The following is a 19016-nucleotide window of genomic DNA, read 5'->3' as shown; positions in this document are numbered from 1 at the left end:
GTGATGCCAGGGCCCTAGGTTTTGTGTTTGTGCTTTTGTTTGCTTGTTTCTTTTTCATTAGCATTTGGCTTCAGCTTAAACAAAGATCACTAAATGTTTTTTACGGGCAATTCTGTAGCGGGTGTCATCACACCTAGGAAATCAAGGAAGCCAAATTTCCTGACAAATGGTTCCATTAAAGTGCGGACAGAAAATCTAAGTGAAAAGCACGTGGCCTATTTTATTTTTACATCAATCCTACTCGTGAATTTAATAACCTGCCACTAATCAGAGCCTGAGAGCTCTGGCTAGCAAGGCGCTAAAGAATGAGGTAGAATGCCGTAAACCTGTAACTGCATAGGATTTTTAATTCAATGGACAGATTGATTGATAGGTACAGAGATATATCCTAAAGGAACTGCTGAATTTTCTTTTAGTTAAGTGTGAATAACCAATTCTACTACTTCCACATTCCTAGAACTTTACACTTTAATTCTCCATTTTCTCCCTGCTGAAGACAGGCATTACTATGGAACGGGTAATTCTCCAACTGCTTAAAATTGTTCTTGAGAGAATCAGTAGCAGAATCAAGAATTCCATGCTGGGGTGGGTATTTTCCAGTTCTAGTCAGGTGACTCTCTTTTGTTTCACACACTATACCATTAAAAAATATCATTCACATTGGCCTGTTAAGACGAATTGAACAATGGAATAGGAATTCCATGAAATTTCTGAAAAATTGAGATTTCGTACTTGTGAATGGGTCACTAGAGTCTGCAGGTTTCACCTCATTTGCAAAATGACTCCCCTGTGAAAATCACTGGCCTTTAAGTTTATGCTACTTTAGATAAAAACAATACAGCTTTCGTTATATTTACTATATTTTAGTTATTATGCTTTAGTTAGATGTCCCAAATAGAAAAGAGAATCTCTTTTAACCATCTTTGTCAAAAATTGAGTTAGGAGGAATAAAATCTACCAAACTTCGCTAAAACACAGAGTGGTGGCCAGGTTGAATGAATGCCAGTCGCCTCTCACAGGGAGAAGTCGCCTTGGGGCTGCCAGGAGCCAGACCCAGGGAGAAAGAGGGACGGGGCAAGGGGATTCTCAGTTTCCTCCTGGGTCGAGCGTTTCCCACAAACTCGTCCCGCGTGGGAACTGGAGAAGGCAGACGGCGGCCCAGCCGTGTGGGAGCCCAGATCATGGTCTCAAGCACAGAGAAGCCGCCAGCCCGCGGCCCTGACATCACGCAGCCCGGGCCAGCACATGGCGCAGGGGGACCGGCACTTTCCGCGAGTAACGCGTTTATCCCCCAGGGCAGGGCCTCAGCAGGACCAGCCTCTCCAAGCAGTGGTCCTAGAACGTTATTGTCCAGAGTGTACACGCAGATGTTTTAGTGTGTGTCGTACAACGATTCTGAGCAGCAGAGCGAATATTCTGAAAACTGCGCCCTGGATGAATGGAATCCCTTGCGTCCTCTGTCCCCATACCTGCCGTTGCATCCCTGCTGTCTGGGAGTCACGTGCACGTACACTGTAGAGATGGAGTCCCACCCACGGGCAGGGTTTTGCAGCAGCTAGCTGAGCTCTCTGGACTGCGCATCACTGTTTCTGATGCTGCACTGATCACAGTCTGCAACCTAACAAACGGCACTGACTTTCAGTGGTGACTTTGCTGAGTGACAGACACAGAGTGTCAGATGTCAGTTGTGCCTAACCTCACAACAAAGGCAGAGTCTGAACGCTTCTTTCAAGTATTGAATACTTTCAGGGAACGTGTGTTAGAGCCTCTTATAATTACCTAGACTCGTGCAATTTCAGAAGCGAATTCTGTGATTTGGGAATTTGATACAGTTCCACTGGTGCCATGGAAACCTGCTCCTCCAGGGGGCCTGCTGGGTGTGTGGCTCCCAGGTTACAGGAGTTCCCTGTGCTGGGCATCCTCGCTGCGGGGTCTGTGCGTCAATAGGAACTGAATAGCTGGATCTCTCTCCTGTCCTAAGGCCACACTCTCTCACACTCACACATACACACAAACACGTCGCCCCCCCCACCCCAGAATTCCCTATTTTAAGGTCAACCTTCTTTTCACTGTGCCAGTTTGTATCAATACAAATACTAAATATTGGTTTGGGGATTAGAACCGAATACATTCATACATTTTTAGAAAATCTACAAACCAAACATTCAACCTTCATGTTTGCTTTGTTATTATTGGTACTTATTGCTGAAAATAAAATAATAAGCGTTGTAAGTACACTGTACCTGCAAGAGAATTAGAAATGCAATCTGCTTCATTCTGCCCATTCCAGTGATAACTCCAGCTTGGGGCTAAAGGCAGGGGTATTTGGCAGTGAATTCTAAAGCCAATAGCAAACACCGCTTGAGTATTAACAAATGGTCATGAAATGTCAGCTGGATCAGATCCTCTTATGTACAGGGAACACATTTAAGAGCATTAAACATCGATGGATGGTATTTAAATCTCCAGATGTGTGCATATTAAAGGAACACATTTGAGTTCTCACAAATGAGACTTCTTCTTTTTCTCCACGAGCAATTTTGAGGGGTAATGTTGAGCAACTTTGTGGAAGTCCGAGAAAATGCAGTATCGCAGAAAGCACATGAATCTTGGCAGGGATCGGCCGGAGCGGTGTGATGAGCTGTGCAACACTCTGTGCCCTTAGTAACACCAACGACCAGGGCCCATCCCTTTGCCACAAAATGCATTTGTATCACATCTCTGTTTGACACACCCTAGTCAATGGCAATTATTTTAAACCATATTTGATAAGAAAATTTCAGGCCAGTACCATGATTTGGGTAGTCTCTGGGGCTTTCAGAAATCTTTCATCTGCCTTTTTATTAATGTAGTCCCTCAATGTACCACACTTTTTACCTCTATCACTTTGCACACACTGCCCTTTTGCATAAAACTTCGTTCACATTCTCGTCTGCCTGTAAGATGTCATATAACTTAATCCAAATCCACCCTGTGTTTGCAGTCTAAACAAACCCTAAAGGAATTACTGCCCATTAATACTCAACGCAAACATCTCCCTTATTTTAGGTTTCCCTGCAGGAGACTCTACCTCCAGGACCATCCGTTTACAATACCTACATGGTTAGGGTTGTTTTGTTTTGAATTCAGCAGATAGAAATAGAATTTTTCTTACCTATTTATCTCCACTCTGAGACTGTGAGTTCTAAGAGCAGTGTCATGGCCTCTGCACCAGCATTAGCCCCTGCCTGATCTAGAGGGGGTGTTCGTGAAAGGACGTGAATTCTTTCCATGATCACATTGCCATATTAGCACCGTCCCTCAGCAACGTGGGACCACAGAGAGCCCCTGCCCGGGATGTGCTTGGTTCAGGCGAACCATCAGGACCTCCTGCCTCACAGTTCTGCACCTGTACAGCTGCTGTTTGCTCTGTGGCCCTCATTTCTGGGATGACCCTAGTCCATTTCCGTGTGTTGGAGTCCCCTGTTCATCAAAGTGGCTCCCTCCCTGGGTATGGGGAGGACTCTGCATGGACCTCTCTCCTGACATTCATCAATCTCAACTTTTTATTAAAGATACTTGGTTTTTATCTTGTTTATTCCTTTGATGATAATTTCCTTACAAGAAAAAAGAACCACCTCCTATTTACCTTTACAGCCTGTGCAATATTTCTTGAGGAATTGAATGAAAATCACTAGATAATATTCAGAAATAGAGACAGAAGCACTTGTGGCTGGGAGGAATATTGTGACATTTATCTGCGAGCCACTGATAATGTAGATGTAAAATGCGAAGATTAGCACTGAGTGTTTCCAATTATGTTACCTTCCCTGACTACCATACAGCCTAAGTTTTATACTGCAGATCCCTTTTGTACCGAGATCAAGGAGGGAGGGGTTAATCTTTCTGCTCTAATATCATCTTTTTGCTGCAGTATCAGCATTGTCATAATCACTTGTTTTATTAAAAATCTGTACGTGGCTCTATCATCAAACACAAGGCCTTTGAATACTTTCCAGTTTTATTCCCTAACAACTATGGAAAAACATGGTCTCATGATATCATTTTGAATCATGTCATTTAGCTATTTTAGCCACATGAATGTCACCATGATATCATATTTACAAAAGAATTCATCTCCTCATAGGTCATTATAGCAATGCAAACTTACTTCAGATAATAGCAAAATAATCTAATAAAAAAAGATAATGTTCTTTAGGTGGGAAATGTCTCAATCTATCACTGACGTCTTGAGTAAACAGATTAAAAGAGGTAACAGAGGGAAAGACATGATGGGTTACTATGTGTTGAAAAAGTCTAAATGATATAAATGGTATCAACAGATTAATGTAGCTTTCTATGATAGGAGACCTGGATTACAAATGTACAACCTCGTGTAGTCGGTGTGCTCTGTGTCGGGTTCAATGCAAACTACTGCAGGGAAGATAAACAGAAGAAAATAATTAAGGGAGCATGGGGACAGTAAAACTTCCCTGATGGACTGTAAGTTACCCGATATGCAGATATGGGGTGAGCCTTCTCAGTGCTTAATTCTCCAGCTCAGGGAGATTTGTAGCATTGCATAGCACAGCTGGTAAATCAGAACAAGTCCGGGGCAATTCACAGCCCCCTGGGAGAGCCCAGTTGTAAAGCAGGGACGATGGCGTTGATTCAGTGTGGGCTAACCCTTTATAAAAATGTACTCTGATACACATAATGTATTACTTTGCCTAAATTTTAGGTATAATTATGTTTGCACACAGGGTTGCCCAGCTTTCCTTCTTCTATCTTTTCTCAAAGGTTCTAGCTTAGAATTCAGACTAGGTACCTGCAAACACAGCATAATTAGGTTCTCGAATGTTAGACAAAGAAAATCACCCGTCATCTCCTTAAATCCAGCTGTCCTACCATTAACAATCACAAGACTCTCACTGTGGCAGCGTCTGTGCATATGCTTGGCCATTTCTGTTGCAGTGATCATCAAGGAATCCGGTGTATTCTTCCCCGACGGAAACCACTGGAAATAACCATCGTACCACAACTAGAAACAAGCGATCCCTGCTCCACATGAAATAGAAGGAAAATCTCAGGCAAAAGCGTTTTTGTTCTAGTAACCCTAAAAATAAGCAAGATACCTCACGCACAACTTGAAAAATGCTTTTGCCAAAGTATTTTGCATTGTGATGGAGAAGGCACGGTGGGTGTAGAATCAATAAAGCTGAGTCTAATGGAGCCCCAGACGAAAACCTGCCAGGTGGCCAACCACCTTCTATAGGAAGTCTTCACTGCATTTCTGGACAGATCCCACATGTTAAAAAATAAATAAGGGAAAATATTTCTTATATTGGGTCTGAAAACTATTTTTCTGTACACAGACTCTGCTATTTCAAACCAATGAATGGAGCTGTTTCATTAATATCATTAGCAATCCCGGTCCTTGCCCTTGGCAGATGTGTTTAATTAATTTTATTTCTTTTTCTTTTCTTCTTTCTCCCACCAACTATTTTAAATATTTGAAAATAGATATTAATTACTTCCTAACTTTTCTCTCAGCCAAACTTAGGATCACAAGTTTTCCAAACACTCCTCCAGTGTCATGGTTACCAGATCCTTCACCACATACACATTTCAATTCCTCAAGAGCCCATGTAAACTGTCTCACAGAACTGAAATGATCACCCCAGATATGGCCACTCAGGCTCACGGAACAAGATGGAGACTAGTCACAAAACAATATCAGTGTCAGAGGCATCTCTTCGCACAAACGAGCCTTCCATTGTCCAAAACACCCAGTCCTTCTGTGTGTGCTATGATTTCATAATTTTCTCCTCACCATGTACATTGAGTTCTTTTGTTTTTTACTTTGAGTAAAATTTTACACTATTTCCATTATTTTCCTATGTCTAATGAAATCTATTTGGCCGACCATTCGATTTGAAGATTCCCTGAATCTGCCATCACATATTTATTCTTACTCTTTCAGCTAGCAGTGTTATGCCCTCACCCAGGAGCTAAATGTTTTGGAAAGGACTAGAGTGAGGAGAGAGAAACAAACACCTGGAAACCTCCTTCCCAAATCACAGCAATCCACTGAACATCATTCATGTACTGTCCCTCAGGCAATCTTTTTTTTTTTTTTTTTTTTTTGCGGTACGCGGGCCTCTCACTGTTGGGGCCTCTCCCGTTGCGGAGCACAGGCTCCGGACGCGCAGGCTCAGCGGCCATGGCTCATGGGCCCAGCCCCTCCGCGGCATGTGGGATCTTCCCAGACCGGGGTACGAACCTGCGTCCCCTGCATCGGCAGGCGGACTCTCAACCACTGTGCCACCAGGGAAGCCCTAGAGTACTTCCTTTTAATGACATCCCACAGGAGCCAATGACTCGGCCATCTTCCCCCTGGTACCCGAAGCTTGCTTGGATGGGACTCTCCTGGCCAGGAGACTCAACGCTACTTGAAACTCTCAAGTTCTCTTTGATGGACTCCTTCTCTTTCTTGGGGTTCCAGTGTCTGATATAAAAGATTCTCTAACCTTCATATTCACATCATAATTCTTTACAGAAAAGACAGCATAAGGAGGAAGCTGAGCCCTTCTGCTTTCTTTCATCCACTTCCTTTAACACCAACTCTGATGAGTGAACTTGGGTTTTATTTCAAACGTCACTTATGCATGCGCCTTACATTTCATGGTCCTGAATAATTCTGTTGTTCCCAGCTCGTGGCAGATCTGTCCTTCAGGACATGGCCCTTCAAGTGTACTTCATTCTCTTAACTGGATGCATTGTAGACATCTGGTGTAACTGTCTCTGTTTCCTTGGGTAATTTCCCATTTCCTCCACACTGGGGTGATTTGTTTCTTAAAGTCAGAGTTTTGGGGGTTGTTTCGGTTTTTGAGGGTCCTGCCTCTTCTCTGTTAGAGTTGAAGTCATGGGATCATATAGACTATTTTTGCAAAGTATCTGAATTTTTAGAAAGTATCCCTAGCGATTACCTCCTTCGTCACTGTGAGTCATTTTCCTTCCATGACTATATAGTTTATCCTCACAGGGTCCGCATGAGCCTAAAGGTTACCCAAGGTCATTTAGCTTGGTAGAAACCCAGACTTTTAAGACATTCAAAACCATGGAAACATACAAAGGAATAATTCAAAAGACAAGAAATGGAAAGAAAATAATAGTGGGATTGGTAAGCAAGAGGCCCAGGAACCGTGCAGGATGGAGAACAAAATCATCCACGAAGAGCCACTTAGGTACTAAACACCCTCTTGGTGCAGGTGCCTTGGGGTGGGGAGTAAGTAGTCTAGCACGAAGGCTCATTTCTCCTCCAGCTAACCAACAAATTTCTCTTCACTGGTCAGAATTAGCATAGTAGTATAATGCCCTCTTTTATTGTATCTCTTTTTTTGAGAGATAAATATATTGGTGAAGTAGCACAAAATGTAAAAAACTACTTATAAAAAAAAAAAACTACTTATATACCCTAATGTTAAGAAGCCTGTGTTCTATGGTCAAATTGCTTAGGTTTAATGCTGTTTTTGATGCATATTATTGGCTTTGCAACGTTGGGCAAATTCCTAAGCTCTAAGTTTTGTTTCTTATCTGTAAGTCGGAGTACTGAGCACTTACAATATGCTTAATGAGAGTTCAATAAGATAAAACTCAAAATGCACATTTTCAGTCATCAATAAATAACACCATTCAAATTACTATATCCAAATAGGGCATCTTGTTAATGTTTGGATTACGGAGGAATCCAACATCTACTCTGTCAGGTGTCTGTGCCAGATTTAGGATCACAGCCCCTCTTCCCTTTCCCCTTCTGAGCGTTTTATAATCTTCTCCAGTACAGACATCACCTCTGTTCTCCACCTGCTTGCTCTTCTCCCCACATTCTCTGCTGTGTCTCGCACAGCACTCTGGGTCCTGTGGCCATGTATTCCTGCTGGGTTACACTACATTATCTACCCAACAGCCACCGATTTTTCAGGAAGAGAGCTATCCTTCACTGCCATATGCTGTGTATTATGGATTTTACCCCTTCAAGTCTCAGTGGTAGCTGGGAGACTATGTTTACAAACTTTTAAAATATTTAAACTAAATTTATTACACATTCTTTACTCATTAGTTTATAAACAGGTGGCTATGCATCATTTCTCACCCCTTTCTCATTGTGTCTTTTAAATACTTCATGCCTTTACAGTTGTATTATTCTTTACATGCCGTGTCCAAGTTCTACAACACTAGTGTTTTATACATTATAATCTGGACATTTTTCTTCCTCTTTATTTTCAGTTTAAATTCCTTCTGAGCACTCCCTCTTCCAAAAAGCGTCTAAGCCATATTGCATACCACTGAGGCCATGCCTTTGAGCTTCTCCATCCAGCCAACTATTCAATATGCATTTCATCCTTTCTACTTCAAAGTCCTAACCTTCTGTCAGAAGAATGCCACACAACAGGTAAAGGTTTATTTGCAACCAGTAAGGCTTGAGCTGGTCCCATGATTCAACAGTTACATAAACTAAACTTGACACTTAAAGCCCCTGAGGCTACCACTGCCCTACCTTCATCCCATAAGGCACTAATCAAATGTAAATTGCTATTACTTTCCATCTTACAATTCATAGCGGAGATGCAATTTCTTAGATCACCTAATCCCCTTCAAAGGCACCAAGTTCCACTGCAGCTGACGGAGAAAACCTACCCCAACTGCAGCTGCCTTACGGAGAGCACTACTCAGTGGCCAATCTCACAAGAACAGTTAGGAAAGCTCAGAAAATCCCAGAAGCACTCGGCTGAAAACTACAGTGACTACACTCAACAGGAATATACACACACACAGAGTATTCGAGCAGCACTGATCTAAGTCTTGTATTAATCTGGAGGAAGTCATTTCATGGATAAGCCTGAAAACCTCCTTCTTTCGTCAGTTGCATTTTTCTGGGACTGCTACTTTACTTTCATCCTCAAATTCTCCTGAGTGTTTCTTCAAATTCTCTCCAGTGAAAAGAACAGATTATTACTATTTAAAATTTACTGGTCCTGGCTTAGTTCCTAAAGCGAGCCTAGCCCACAGAGGTTCAGAAGCTTAAACCTTCCAGCTTCTACTGCTTTGGAGTGATTACAAAATTACTGAGATCACAGAGAGAGTTCTAAAGGACTGAAAGCAGTTTATATGTTTTGCAAATTACTTGGAGATCTAAAAGGAGCATCCAAAATCACTGTACTCTAAGCTGCTTATTCAACAATTTCCATGTACTTATTCACAAGATTTTTCCATGGAAAAATTTTCAGCCCAATTTTTAAAAAAATTGTCATGCAGAAAATGTTAATCCTTGGGAAAAAGAAGACCAAGTTACTATGCACACTTTCAATTTTAAATAATTCATTGTCCTTATATTGACGGACATTAATATCACACTAACTTATTAACATAATTTTTAAAAAATTTAAAAAGATAAAATGTATGATAATTTTGAAGTTTATTTTCATGCATTCTAAAATCATGATGGCATTTGAGTGTAGTGACATGCTCAGCAGTCTATAAAATAGTCTTTGTGTCACTTAAGGCAACATGTGACCCACATTTATTGCTCAGATTTTTAAAAAATCCCTTTAGATACTTAAAGAAGAAGTCATATTGTAAAGTGCAGCATTAAAAACCCAGGTAGAGGGGCTTCCCTGGTGGCGCAGTGGTTGAGAATCTGCCTGCTAATGCAGGAGACACGGGTTCGAGCCCTGGTCTGGGAGGATCCCACATGCTGCAGAGCAACTAGGCCCGTGAGCCACAACTACTGAGCCTGCGCGTCTGGAGCCTGTGCTCTGCAACAAGAGAGGCCGCGACAGTGAGAGGCCCACGCACCGCGATGAAGAGTGGCCCCCGCTTGCCACAAATAGAGAAAGCCCTCGCACAGAAATGAAGATCCAACACAGCAAAAATAAATTAATTAATTAATAAACTCCTACCCCTAATATCCTCTTAAGAAGAAAAAGAAAAACCCAGGTAGGATTTAGTAACACTCTGTCAGAGCATTTATGGCAAGCAGTGCCATGCTTTACCCAGCCATCCTCTATTTTTAAGGTTTATTTGAGTTAAACAAGTGCCCGATGATGGATTAATTTACCCAGACAGCGAGTCTCGGGGCCGCTCCAGAGCCCATTGGCCAAGCATTCTCTGACGTGAGAACCCACAAGTGTGTAGCCTGTGTTACACGTGAATATGGCTGTGGCGCCATACACTGTCATTGTTCCAATCTTGTTCCCATTCGGGGGAAAGGACAGGCTTCCACACGAGATCACTAGAAGGAAAAGAAAAACAGAGTGAATATTATTTCAGGTCTGCAGACTGCTCTTTTGTTTAAAAACGACAAAATCTTCAGTCTTCATTTTCATTAAGAACACGGGCAGGGGTGTCATCTAAGGGTGAGCTAGACACACCACCTAGGAAGCTTAATTTTTCTTCTCTTATATCCTTGAAATGAAAACTTGAAGGTTTAGGGTGGAATCCAAAACATCCCTTTTTTTACCCACTGCTATTTTTTTCATCCTCACAGGCAGCTAAACTTTTCTTGAGTAAACACACAGTATACAAACATATTCACACATGAGAAAATCAGTCAAATGAGTTGGCTTTCTGTCCTCTTTTCAGTCTACACCAATCACAAGAATCACATCATAGTTACCAGACACCTATGTGTGTGTAGCAGGAATTAAGAAAAGTGGGTGGTCTTTCCCAAAGTCATCAGCTGGTATAAAGTCATCAGCAGTGAGGAATTAAACCCGGGATGCCCACTGCAGCAGAAGGACTGAGTTCATTTTTATTTCCGTTTACTTTTATAAGTTGTTGGGATCATGAACTCCATAAAAATGCTGACTATATAGGACATGTGCAAACTTTCTGAAAATTAAAAAATAATAAAATCTAGACCTTAAGTGATTATAGATGTAGGTACCCAGTTCACACGTGTGTCCAGCATAATTACTGACCGTGACCACTTACACCCACACGATAACTCCAGTTGGGGAGATGAATGCAATGGTCACTTTCATTATAGATACTTGTTATACCACCTGACTCCCTGCACTCTCCAAATCCACAAGTTTGAGCACAAAGAAATCAGTAGAATCTCAGGCGAGGAGGAAATCATGAAGTCATCAAGGCCAACTGCTCATCAGAGGCTGAAATGTGTTTTAACAGGTAAGAATGAAAGTGTTTGAAAAGCTCTTCTAAGAAGTGTGATAAAGACTTCCTGATGTACTGAGTGAGTTCTTATGTGTAAAGGGCTTAGGGCAAAGCTGCCATGTAGCTAAAAATTACTGAGCCCTAATTAACAGTAAACTGATAGGAGGCAGCGAAAAGTCATGATTAAGAACACAGATTCTGGCTGCGGGCTACCCAGCCAGGTTCTGCTCAGCTTTGCCAGTTCCTAGCTGGGTGGCGCCGGCCACCTTCTCTAAGTCTCCCAGTCCTCCTGGTTCATCACCTAAAGGTTAATACCAGCACCTGCCAGGTAGGGCTGTGCAGCGGATTCAAAGAGAGGACTGTGGGAGCACCTAAAGCAATGCCTTGCACCTGACCAGGGCTGGGTCCCGGTTCGCTAACAGTGAAGCCCATCTCAGGACCTATTCAGGGAACTGAATCCCAAGTCTGAAGACCTTTACTGGTAATTCAAGTGAAGAAAATTTTATCATTTAAACCAGTCTTTTGAATCAAGCTGATTTTACTCCAAGACACATAATCCTGGTTCCATTTCAAACGGACAGACAGACACAGCCAGGAAATGTGTGTTCTAGGGGCACTGCTCACCAAAAATTTGCGAAGTTCAGCTCTAGCGTATGTCATGATCAGAACATTATTGTTGTTGAGGGAACCATGAGGATTTCTTAGTTTGCAGGATTGTTAAACTCTTACAGGGTCATATCTTATGCATTTAGTGATACTGCTAACATGTTTGCTCTACCAAATGTCAATGGATTTGAGTCGGATTTAGATTTTTTACAATTAGTTATGAACTTTCCATTAAGCCTCTTCTCAAACATAGTATGAACTTCACCCTGAGCTATGATATTTAAAGATCCACTTGTAGCCATTCAGGATAATTGGACCGTGTTTTGAAACCTCAGCTTTTAGTAAGAAGTGTGAAATAGCAGTGAGGTCTGAGCACACCTCCTCTCAGAGGTCTTGACACACCGTTAATGGTGGACTAGCAGAAAGGCTGACTCTCTTCTATTCTTTTAGCCTCTGTTCAAAATATCCTGGTGACGGAACTATCTTAGGCTTGTCCGCTACTAAGATTCACTAGACTATAAAGAAGAACTAATGGAACAAATACTAGCTTTCCAGCAGCTGGATAATGGGGTCTCAGTCGTAGAGATTTGATTGGCAGTAAACCCAACACGTTAATGAGGTAGGCAGCACCCACCTGAAAAGTTCCCCTAATTGAAAGGGAAAACCCCTCTCCCCTAAAAAACAAACAAACAAAAACCTGTGTCAAACATCCAAGGGAAAGCTTTATTTCCGTGTTCTTTTCTCCCATCAAGTTTTCAAGAATAAAGTCAGTAAGTTTGCTGTTTTCTCTTCTGTTAAATATATATTCATACGGACAGTCAACTGTCTCCTCTGAATTCTCAGAGTGTGTCTTGCACAGAGGATGTGTGTCTTGGGCAGACGATGCTTAGCTGAAGACACTCAGGGTGCCCCCAGCTCTGCCCGATTTACTGTTGATACTGTAGTATTCTCTCATTATTACTGTGGATTCTAAGCTTTGCTTCACCCCCCCTGAAAAGCCTCTTTCCTCTGTCCTTCAATTCTACAGTTACAGTCATGTTGAAATCCTCTACTTTGAAAAAGAAATCATATTGAGACAGTTCATTTCTCAAACCTGTGAAGTCAACAGGATTATGGATGTTATTGTCGGCAATACAGATATTATTTGTGAATGTGACAAATAAATAGGGTCAAGAGTAGGTAATTTCAAACATGTTCTTCCTGGAAAAAAACCTTGTGAATATGCAGTTAGACAGGAGCAGCAAATACATGACATGACACACATGTGAATGGGGCAGTGCTGCCAATCGTGAAGAAAAGGTTCAGAGGACATATGATAGCTATTTTTAAGTATGTGAAGGCATGCCATACAGACCAGAATCTGGAATTGGATTAGTAGGCCAAGAGAGATAGTGCCAAGATACATGGATCAAGCCAGAAAGAAGGCCTCACTCAAAGTGAAAATGTCCACATGAAATCATTGTCCCTGGGGTAGTTAGTGTCACATGAGTTATTTAATGCAGGCTGGACACTTACTTGTGAGTATATTATCAAGAAAATTCACATTTAGGTCATTCTAAGTGATGACCAGTGTCCACACCGACACAGAATGGAATAAGAATGTCCACTCCGTGGCCTCCTATGACACAGATGAAGTGTGTAGTCTGAAGGATAAATGCTCCCGTGATGTTTTATGATCAATCCAGGCAGATACCCAATTATCAATACAAATAGGTCATCAAAGACCAGCCTGCCGACCTCACGGCTTGACCCAGGTCTAACTTATGCGAGCTCTGAACTAAGCAGTTAGGAAAGAGGTCCAGGCCAGAATTCAATGTTCTTTGGATATCTATAATACAGCAAAATTCCAATGTGGCTCTATAGGTCCATGTGTATAAAATTTTAAATGCAAAGATGATTTCTTTTTGATTCATGAATTTCTGTGATAAACATTTTTCTTAATTTTTAAAGCAGTAAGTCAAAAAATAAATACACATAACAAGAAAATTGCAATAGGCTCCAGCTTTTACACAGTCCTTGTGTTAGGGGGGTTATATGGGCACCCCCAGACATGGAATTTTAATTTTGCTTTCTTGTTTCTTGAGAGATAACCATTGATAGTCATTCCTCCTCAAAGATGGGTGACTGCCGAGCTAACAGTTTCAAAGTGAGACTAAGGTCTCCTGTCCTCTTCACCCCTGGATACCTGGGCTCTGTCTATGGACATGGTAGAATATCCTAGAGTCAGAATAACACAAACTCTTCAAGAAGTGGCGACTATCCCAGCTGACTTCATAGTTGTTATGGATACGCTTAGAAGGTGGCCAAAGGTCATCTCTTCATCTGGAGCTAACTGGACAAGCAGAGTGGGAGCTCCTAACATTTCCAGCCCCTAAGCAGGCAGGTAACCCAAACAGTTAGATCCAGGAGATCCTGTGGACTGGGCCATTCTTAGATAAAACATAGGCAAACAACAAAATAAATAAAAATACAGCTCCTTAGCTGTAACAATGATTTGGATGACAATACATGTGAAGATTCTATTGGTTCAGTTCCAATAAAATGTAGACCTGGTGTTTAGTCTGTGAAAAAGCTACCACAGAATGGCAGATTGGGCTCACAAAAATCTGCTCCTGGGCTTCCCTGGTGGCGCAGCGGTTGAGAGTCCGCCTGCCGATGCAGGGGACACGGGTTCGTGCCCTGGTCCGGGAAGATCCCACATGCCGCGGAGCGGCTGGGCCCGTGAGCCATGGCCGCTGGGCCTGCGCATCCGGAGCCCGTGCTCTGCGACGGGAGTAGGCCACAACAGTGAGAGGCCCGTGTACTGCAAGAAACAAAAACAAAACCAAAAACAAAAAAAAATCTGCTCCTTATGCACTTAAGGACTGAGTCTCCAGGTCACATCTTGAGCTTCCTGGTGGGGACAGATGTGGGAAGGAGCGAGCTCACTAATTCAGACTCTAACACGGAGAAATTCAGTACCAATTCAGTGACCAGACAACAGTCAAACCAGGACACTTTTGGGGAATGATTTGGGAACCATTAATAAATAAGCTTCAGGCAGGGCTGTCCAGGACCTGGGGGTGCTTTCCACTTGGATTATGAGCTCACAGAGGCCCTGACCCTTCCTGATTCACCTTTGTGATGCTGGTGAAGAGCTTTAGTGGGAGCTTTATTACCATTTGTTCCATTAAAAGTGGAATTAGAATGATTATCACAGACAGTGAAGCATTATTTCTTTTGTCTTTTTTCCATTTTTATTCTGGTTTATTCTTACTGAGCTGTGTATTTTATAAATATGACACTAGTCTAACTGCTTGTTTTTGTGCATGATAATTTCCTGTGAACAATCCCACTAAAGATTTTATATTAAATATGTCTGAATCAAACAGTGCTCTGAACAATGCTAATATTGTTTTATTTTTCTATTTATTCATATTTATTATGAAACCCACTCAGAGGCTTAACTGCTTATCTTGTACCTATGAGAATAATAATCTCCCTTTTCAAGACAGTCATTATTTGAGAACACAATATCCTTAGCATAAATACACGCATTCCCAAGATCCTAATTAAAAGGTCTGAATAGTCAGTGCATGGAATAAGATTGATCTTTTTAAATACAGGCCTGGATTTGTTTTTGAGCTGATTTGAAATATTGAGTATTCTAATATTTCAACATTTGTAAAATATGATTGTCAACAAGAAGAAGACAGCATTTAACACTTAATGCAGCGGTCATATATTTAAGTACGTCAGATAAAAATACACGTTCATGGGCTTCCCTGGTGGCGCAGCGGTTGAGAACCCGCCTGCCGATGCAGGGGACACGGGTTCGTGCCCCGGTCTGGGAAGACCCCACGTGCCGCGGAGCGGCTGGGCCCGTGAGCCATGGCTGCTGAGCCTGCGCGTCCAGAGCCTGTGCTCCGCAACGGGAGAAGCCACAACAGTGAGAGGCCCGCGTACCGAAAAAAAAAAAAGAAAAATACACGTTCATTGTTGTAATGAAAAGAAATGCCACTGGGTTACACTATTTATCTATAGGATGATAGATTACAGTCCCTTAAAAGGTGGATGTCATCGCTGTCAGTCATTCAGGATGGCCTCGAGGTCAGGAGCACACCTGTTACTCACCTCTGCATCTCGGCCTCTCCACCCCTATGCTCCATGAGCCGTTGGCGTGGCACTGCACCAGCCTCTGGCCCTCCAGGTAATATCCGGGGCTGCAGCTCAGCACCACCTGGGCTCCATACTCATTCAGGGATCCTGACACCAGTCTCCAGGTGACATGTTCTGAGAGCTGGGCTTCAATGCCAGGGCAAGTGACCGCTGGAAAGAAACACACTTAACATCATCACTTTGTTCTCAAGGGGTCAGACCAGGCCTGCTTTCCATGGTAAAGGCCTCCTGTATAAAACTCACCGTGCTGTACAGAAGAGATACCATCACCTGTTATTTGCTGTTTTCTCTACTACCCACATAGCCACACAAAAACGATCCCATATGCAAAATGCATTCCACAGCCTCATGGCAAGTGCACTGGAAATCTTGCAGTGGGATTACATGTAAAGGGATAAATCACTTCCACAAAGTCTCGAGGTTCATTGAAAATGATCATCAGGTAAATGTAGGCATGAATAGAAAATTCTTACTTCTAATTTGTCTCTATCCTCTGAGAAACTTGAAATTGTAATTGAGTAACTGAAAACCAGCTTAGACCAAGAAAATCAGATGCCCTCATTCCCTTCCTCCCTACGTAATACGCTCTATTACTGGATTTATTGGCACACAAAATCCACATGCACACACACTAATACTATACAGAAGAGTGTTTGACGAATCTTAAAGGAGAGAATCTATTCATGTCCTTAGGAGGCGAACTAGAATTATAGTAGCTACTTAATAAAGAGCAGCAGCCACACTTTTAATAACAGTAGTAATAGCAGTAGCTGTAGTACAATACTACCGGAGTGACAATGCTGAAAATATATGCAAGGTTTGATATATGTGAGTTTATATATTTTCTGAAGAGTACAATAATATTTAAAATTAATTTTACAATGTTAGGAACTAGAACTCTACTTCCCTAACTATGAAGCTACATCAGCTGATAACCTTCACAGTCAGCTACCCACAAAGCTGACCAGATTGATTAATTTATTGACCCTCGAAGAATTAGCTAAAGAGACCACTTTTTTTTCCAGAATAATATTAATAAATACATTTTACTTATAAATTCTATACAAGTTCATTATAATTGAATCAGACATATCCAAAATGTTACAAAAATCCCATTTAAGCTTCTCTTGGTAATTTTACCATTACTATGTGCAAATAAACAGAAAAAATAGGCCTTTTTGGTATTATTGCAATAATAATATCAACAAGGTTTAAAATGTGAAAAGAACTTTCTAATTTAAAAATAATCCTTAGATAGAGTTCTCAGGTATTTTTTAGGTAAAACAATTATCCAAAATGTATATGGATGGTCAAGTGTTTTACCTAGTGATATAAATAATTTTTTTTTCTAACCAGATTACCTTTAGAATTTCAGGCATGATTGCCATTTCTGAAAAGACCTTAATGTCTTTAAACTGACAAATCCATAACTCAATTTCAATCCTGCTGCATATTTCAAATAAAATCTGGGACTTCTCTGGTGGCGCAGTGGTTAAGAATCAGCCTGCCAATGCAGGGGACACAGCTTCGAGCCCTGGTCTGGGAAGATCCCACATGCCGTGGAGCAACTAAGCCCGTGCGCCACAACTACTGAGCCCGTGCGCCTAGAGCCCACGAGCCACACCTACTGAAGCCCATGCACCTAGAGCCCGTGCTCCGCAACAAGAGAAGCCACTGCAACGAGAAGCCTGCGCACCGCAACAAAGAGTAGCCCCTGCTCGCCTCAACTAGAGAAAGCCCGCGTGCAGCAACGAAAACCCAACGCAGCCAAAAATAACAATAAATAAATAAATTTTTAAAAATCTAATTTAAATTTTCAAATAAAATCCATTTCATCAAAGCTGTGTTTCTAGAATTAACTTGATGGTTTTTAATTACTGAACTATCTTTTATAAACTCTGTTTCTGCCAAGAAGGTTTCAATGTTGGCTTACACAGTGGAATCAGAAGTTTTCTTCTGCTAATATCATCCACAGCAGTGGTTTCCAAATTCTGCACGATTACCTCTTTCTTTCTTTATTTTATTTAAAAAATTTGGGGGGGGGCTTCCCTGGTGGCGCAGTGGTTGAGAGTCCGCCTGCCAATGCAGGGGTCACGGGTTCGTGCCCCAGTCCAGGAAGATCCCACATGCCGCACTGAGCCTGCACGTCCGGAGCCTGTGCTCCGCAACGGGAGGGGCCACAACAGTGAGAAGCCCACGTACATCAAAAAAAAAAAAATTAACATCTTTATTGGAGTATAATTGCTTTACAGTGGTGTGTTAGTTTCTGCTGTACAACAAAGTGAATCGGCTATACATATACATACATCCCCGTATCTCCTCCCTCTTGCATCTCCCTCCCACCCTCCCTATCCCACCCCTCTAGATGGTCACAAAGCACCGAGCTGATCTCCCTGTGCTATGCGGCTGCTTCCCACTAGCTATCTATTTTACATTTGGTAGTGTATATACGTCCATGCCACTCTCTCACTTCGTCCCAGCTTCCCCTGCCCCCTCCCCATGTCCTCACCGCTTTCTTTATGAAAATGGAATTTGGTTTCCTTTTAATTATCTGATTCTGGTTTAATTGTTTGCTTGCATCTCTGTCTCCCTGCTAGGCTCTAAGTTCTTTTATTGTAAACATTATGTCTTCTTACAGTTTTTTTTTTTTGAGAATAATGTCTGACAAAGTAGGTGCTGGTGACATTCTAGTCTGTGTGTGTGCTTTGAAAAGAAACATGCCCCCCCCAAAAAAGTGCTATGGCAGCAAAAACAGAACACAACAGCAACAAAAAACACAAAGAAACTGAGGCAATAAAAGCATATGGGTAGAAATTGAGAGTAAAAAGAAAAATGAGAACTGGAATAAATATTTATCTAAAGTCTACCTTGGCCTACTAAAGGAAGAGAGGGGAAGGGTGGAGCTTTCCAGAAATTTCTGCAGATGTGATTTTATTTGATATTTTCAAAGATGCCCCAAGGGGGAGACTATACAGAAATGTCTGAGTTTGAATGACCTATGATGTTTATTTGGGTGGTAAAATCCAAGTTATGTGAACCAAGATGACAGGAGAAGACCAATTCCTCCAAACTGTGGTCAGTAGATCCCCACTTGG

At 41.9% G+C, this 19016-nt stretch overlaps 1 protein-coding gene across 1 annotated transcript in view; it reads right to left on the bottom strand.

Moving 5' to 3' along the window:
- Nucleotides 1-19016, bottom strand: part of CSMD1 (CUB and Sushi multiple domains 1) — a 1813702-nt gene that overhangs the window by 47465 nt on the left and 1747221 nt on the right. The window contains exons 51-52 of the mRNA XM_032618622.1: nucleotides 15877-16071; nucleotides 10100-10273 (exon numbers count right to left, since the gene is read on the bottom strand). Of these exons, the coding sequence (XP_032474513.1) occupies nucleotides 10100-10273; nucleotides 15877-16071 (369 nt within the window). The remainder of the gene's footprint in view (nucleotides 1-10099; nucleotides 10274-15876; nucleotides 16072-19016) is intronic.

The sequence above is a fragment of the Phocoena sinus genome, chromosome 21, assembly GCF_008692025.1.
Source record: "Phocoena sinus isolate mPhoSin1 chromosome 21, mPhoSin1.pri, whole genome shotgun sequence".
Classification (NCBI taxonomy): domain Eukaryota; kingdom Metazoa; phylum Chordata; class Mammalia; order Artiodactyla; family Phocoenidae; genus Phocoena; species Phocoena sinus.
This window is presented reverse-complemented; position numbering and strand designations above follow the sequence as displayed.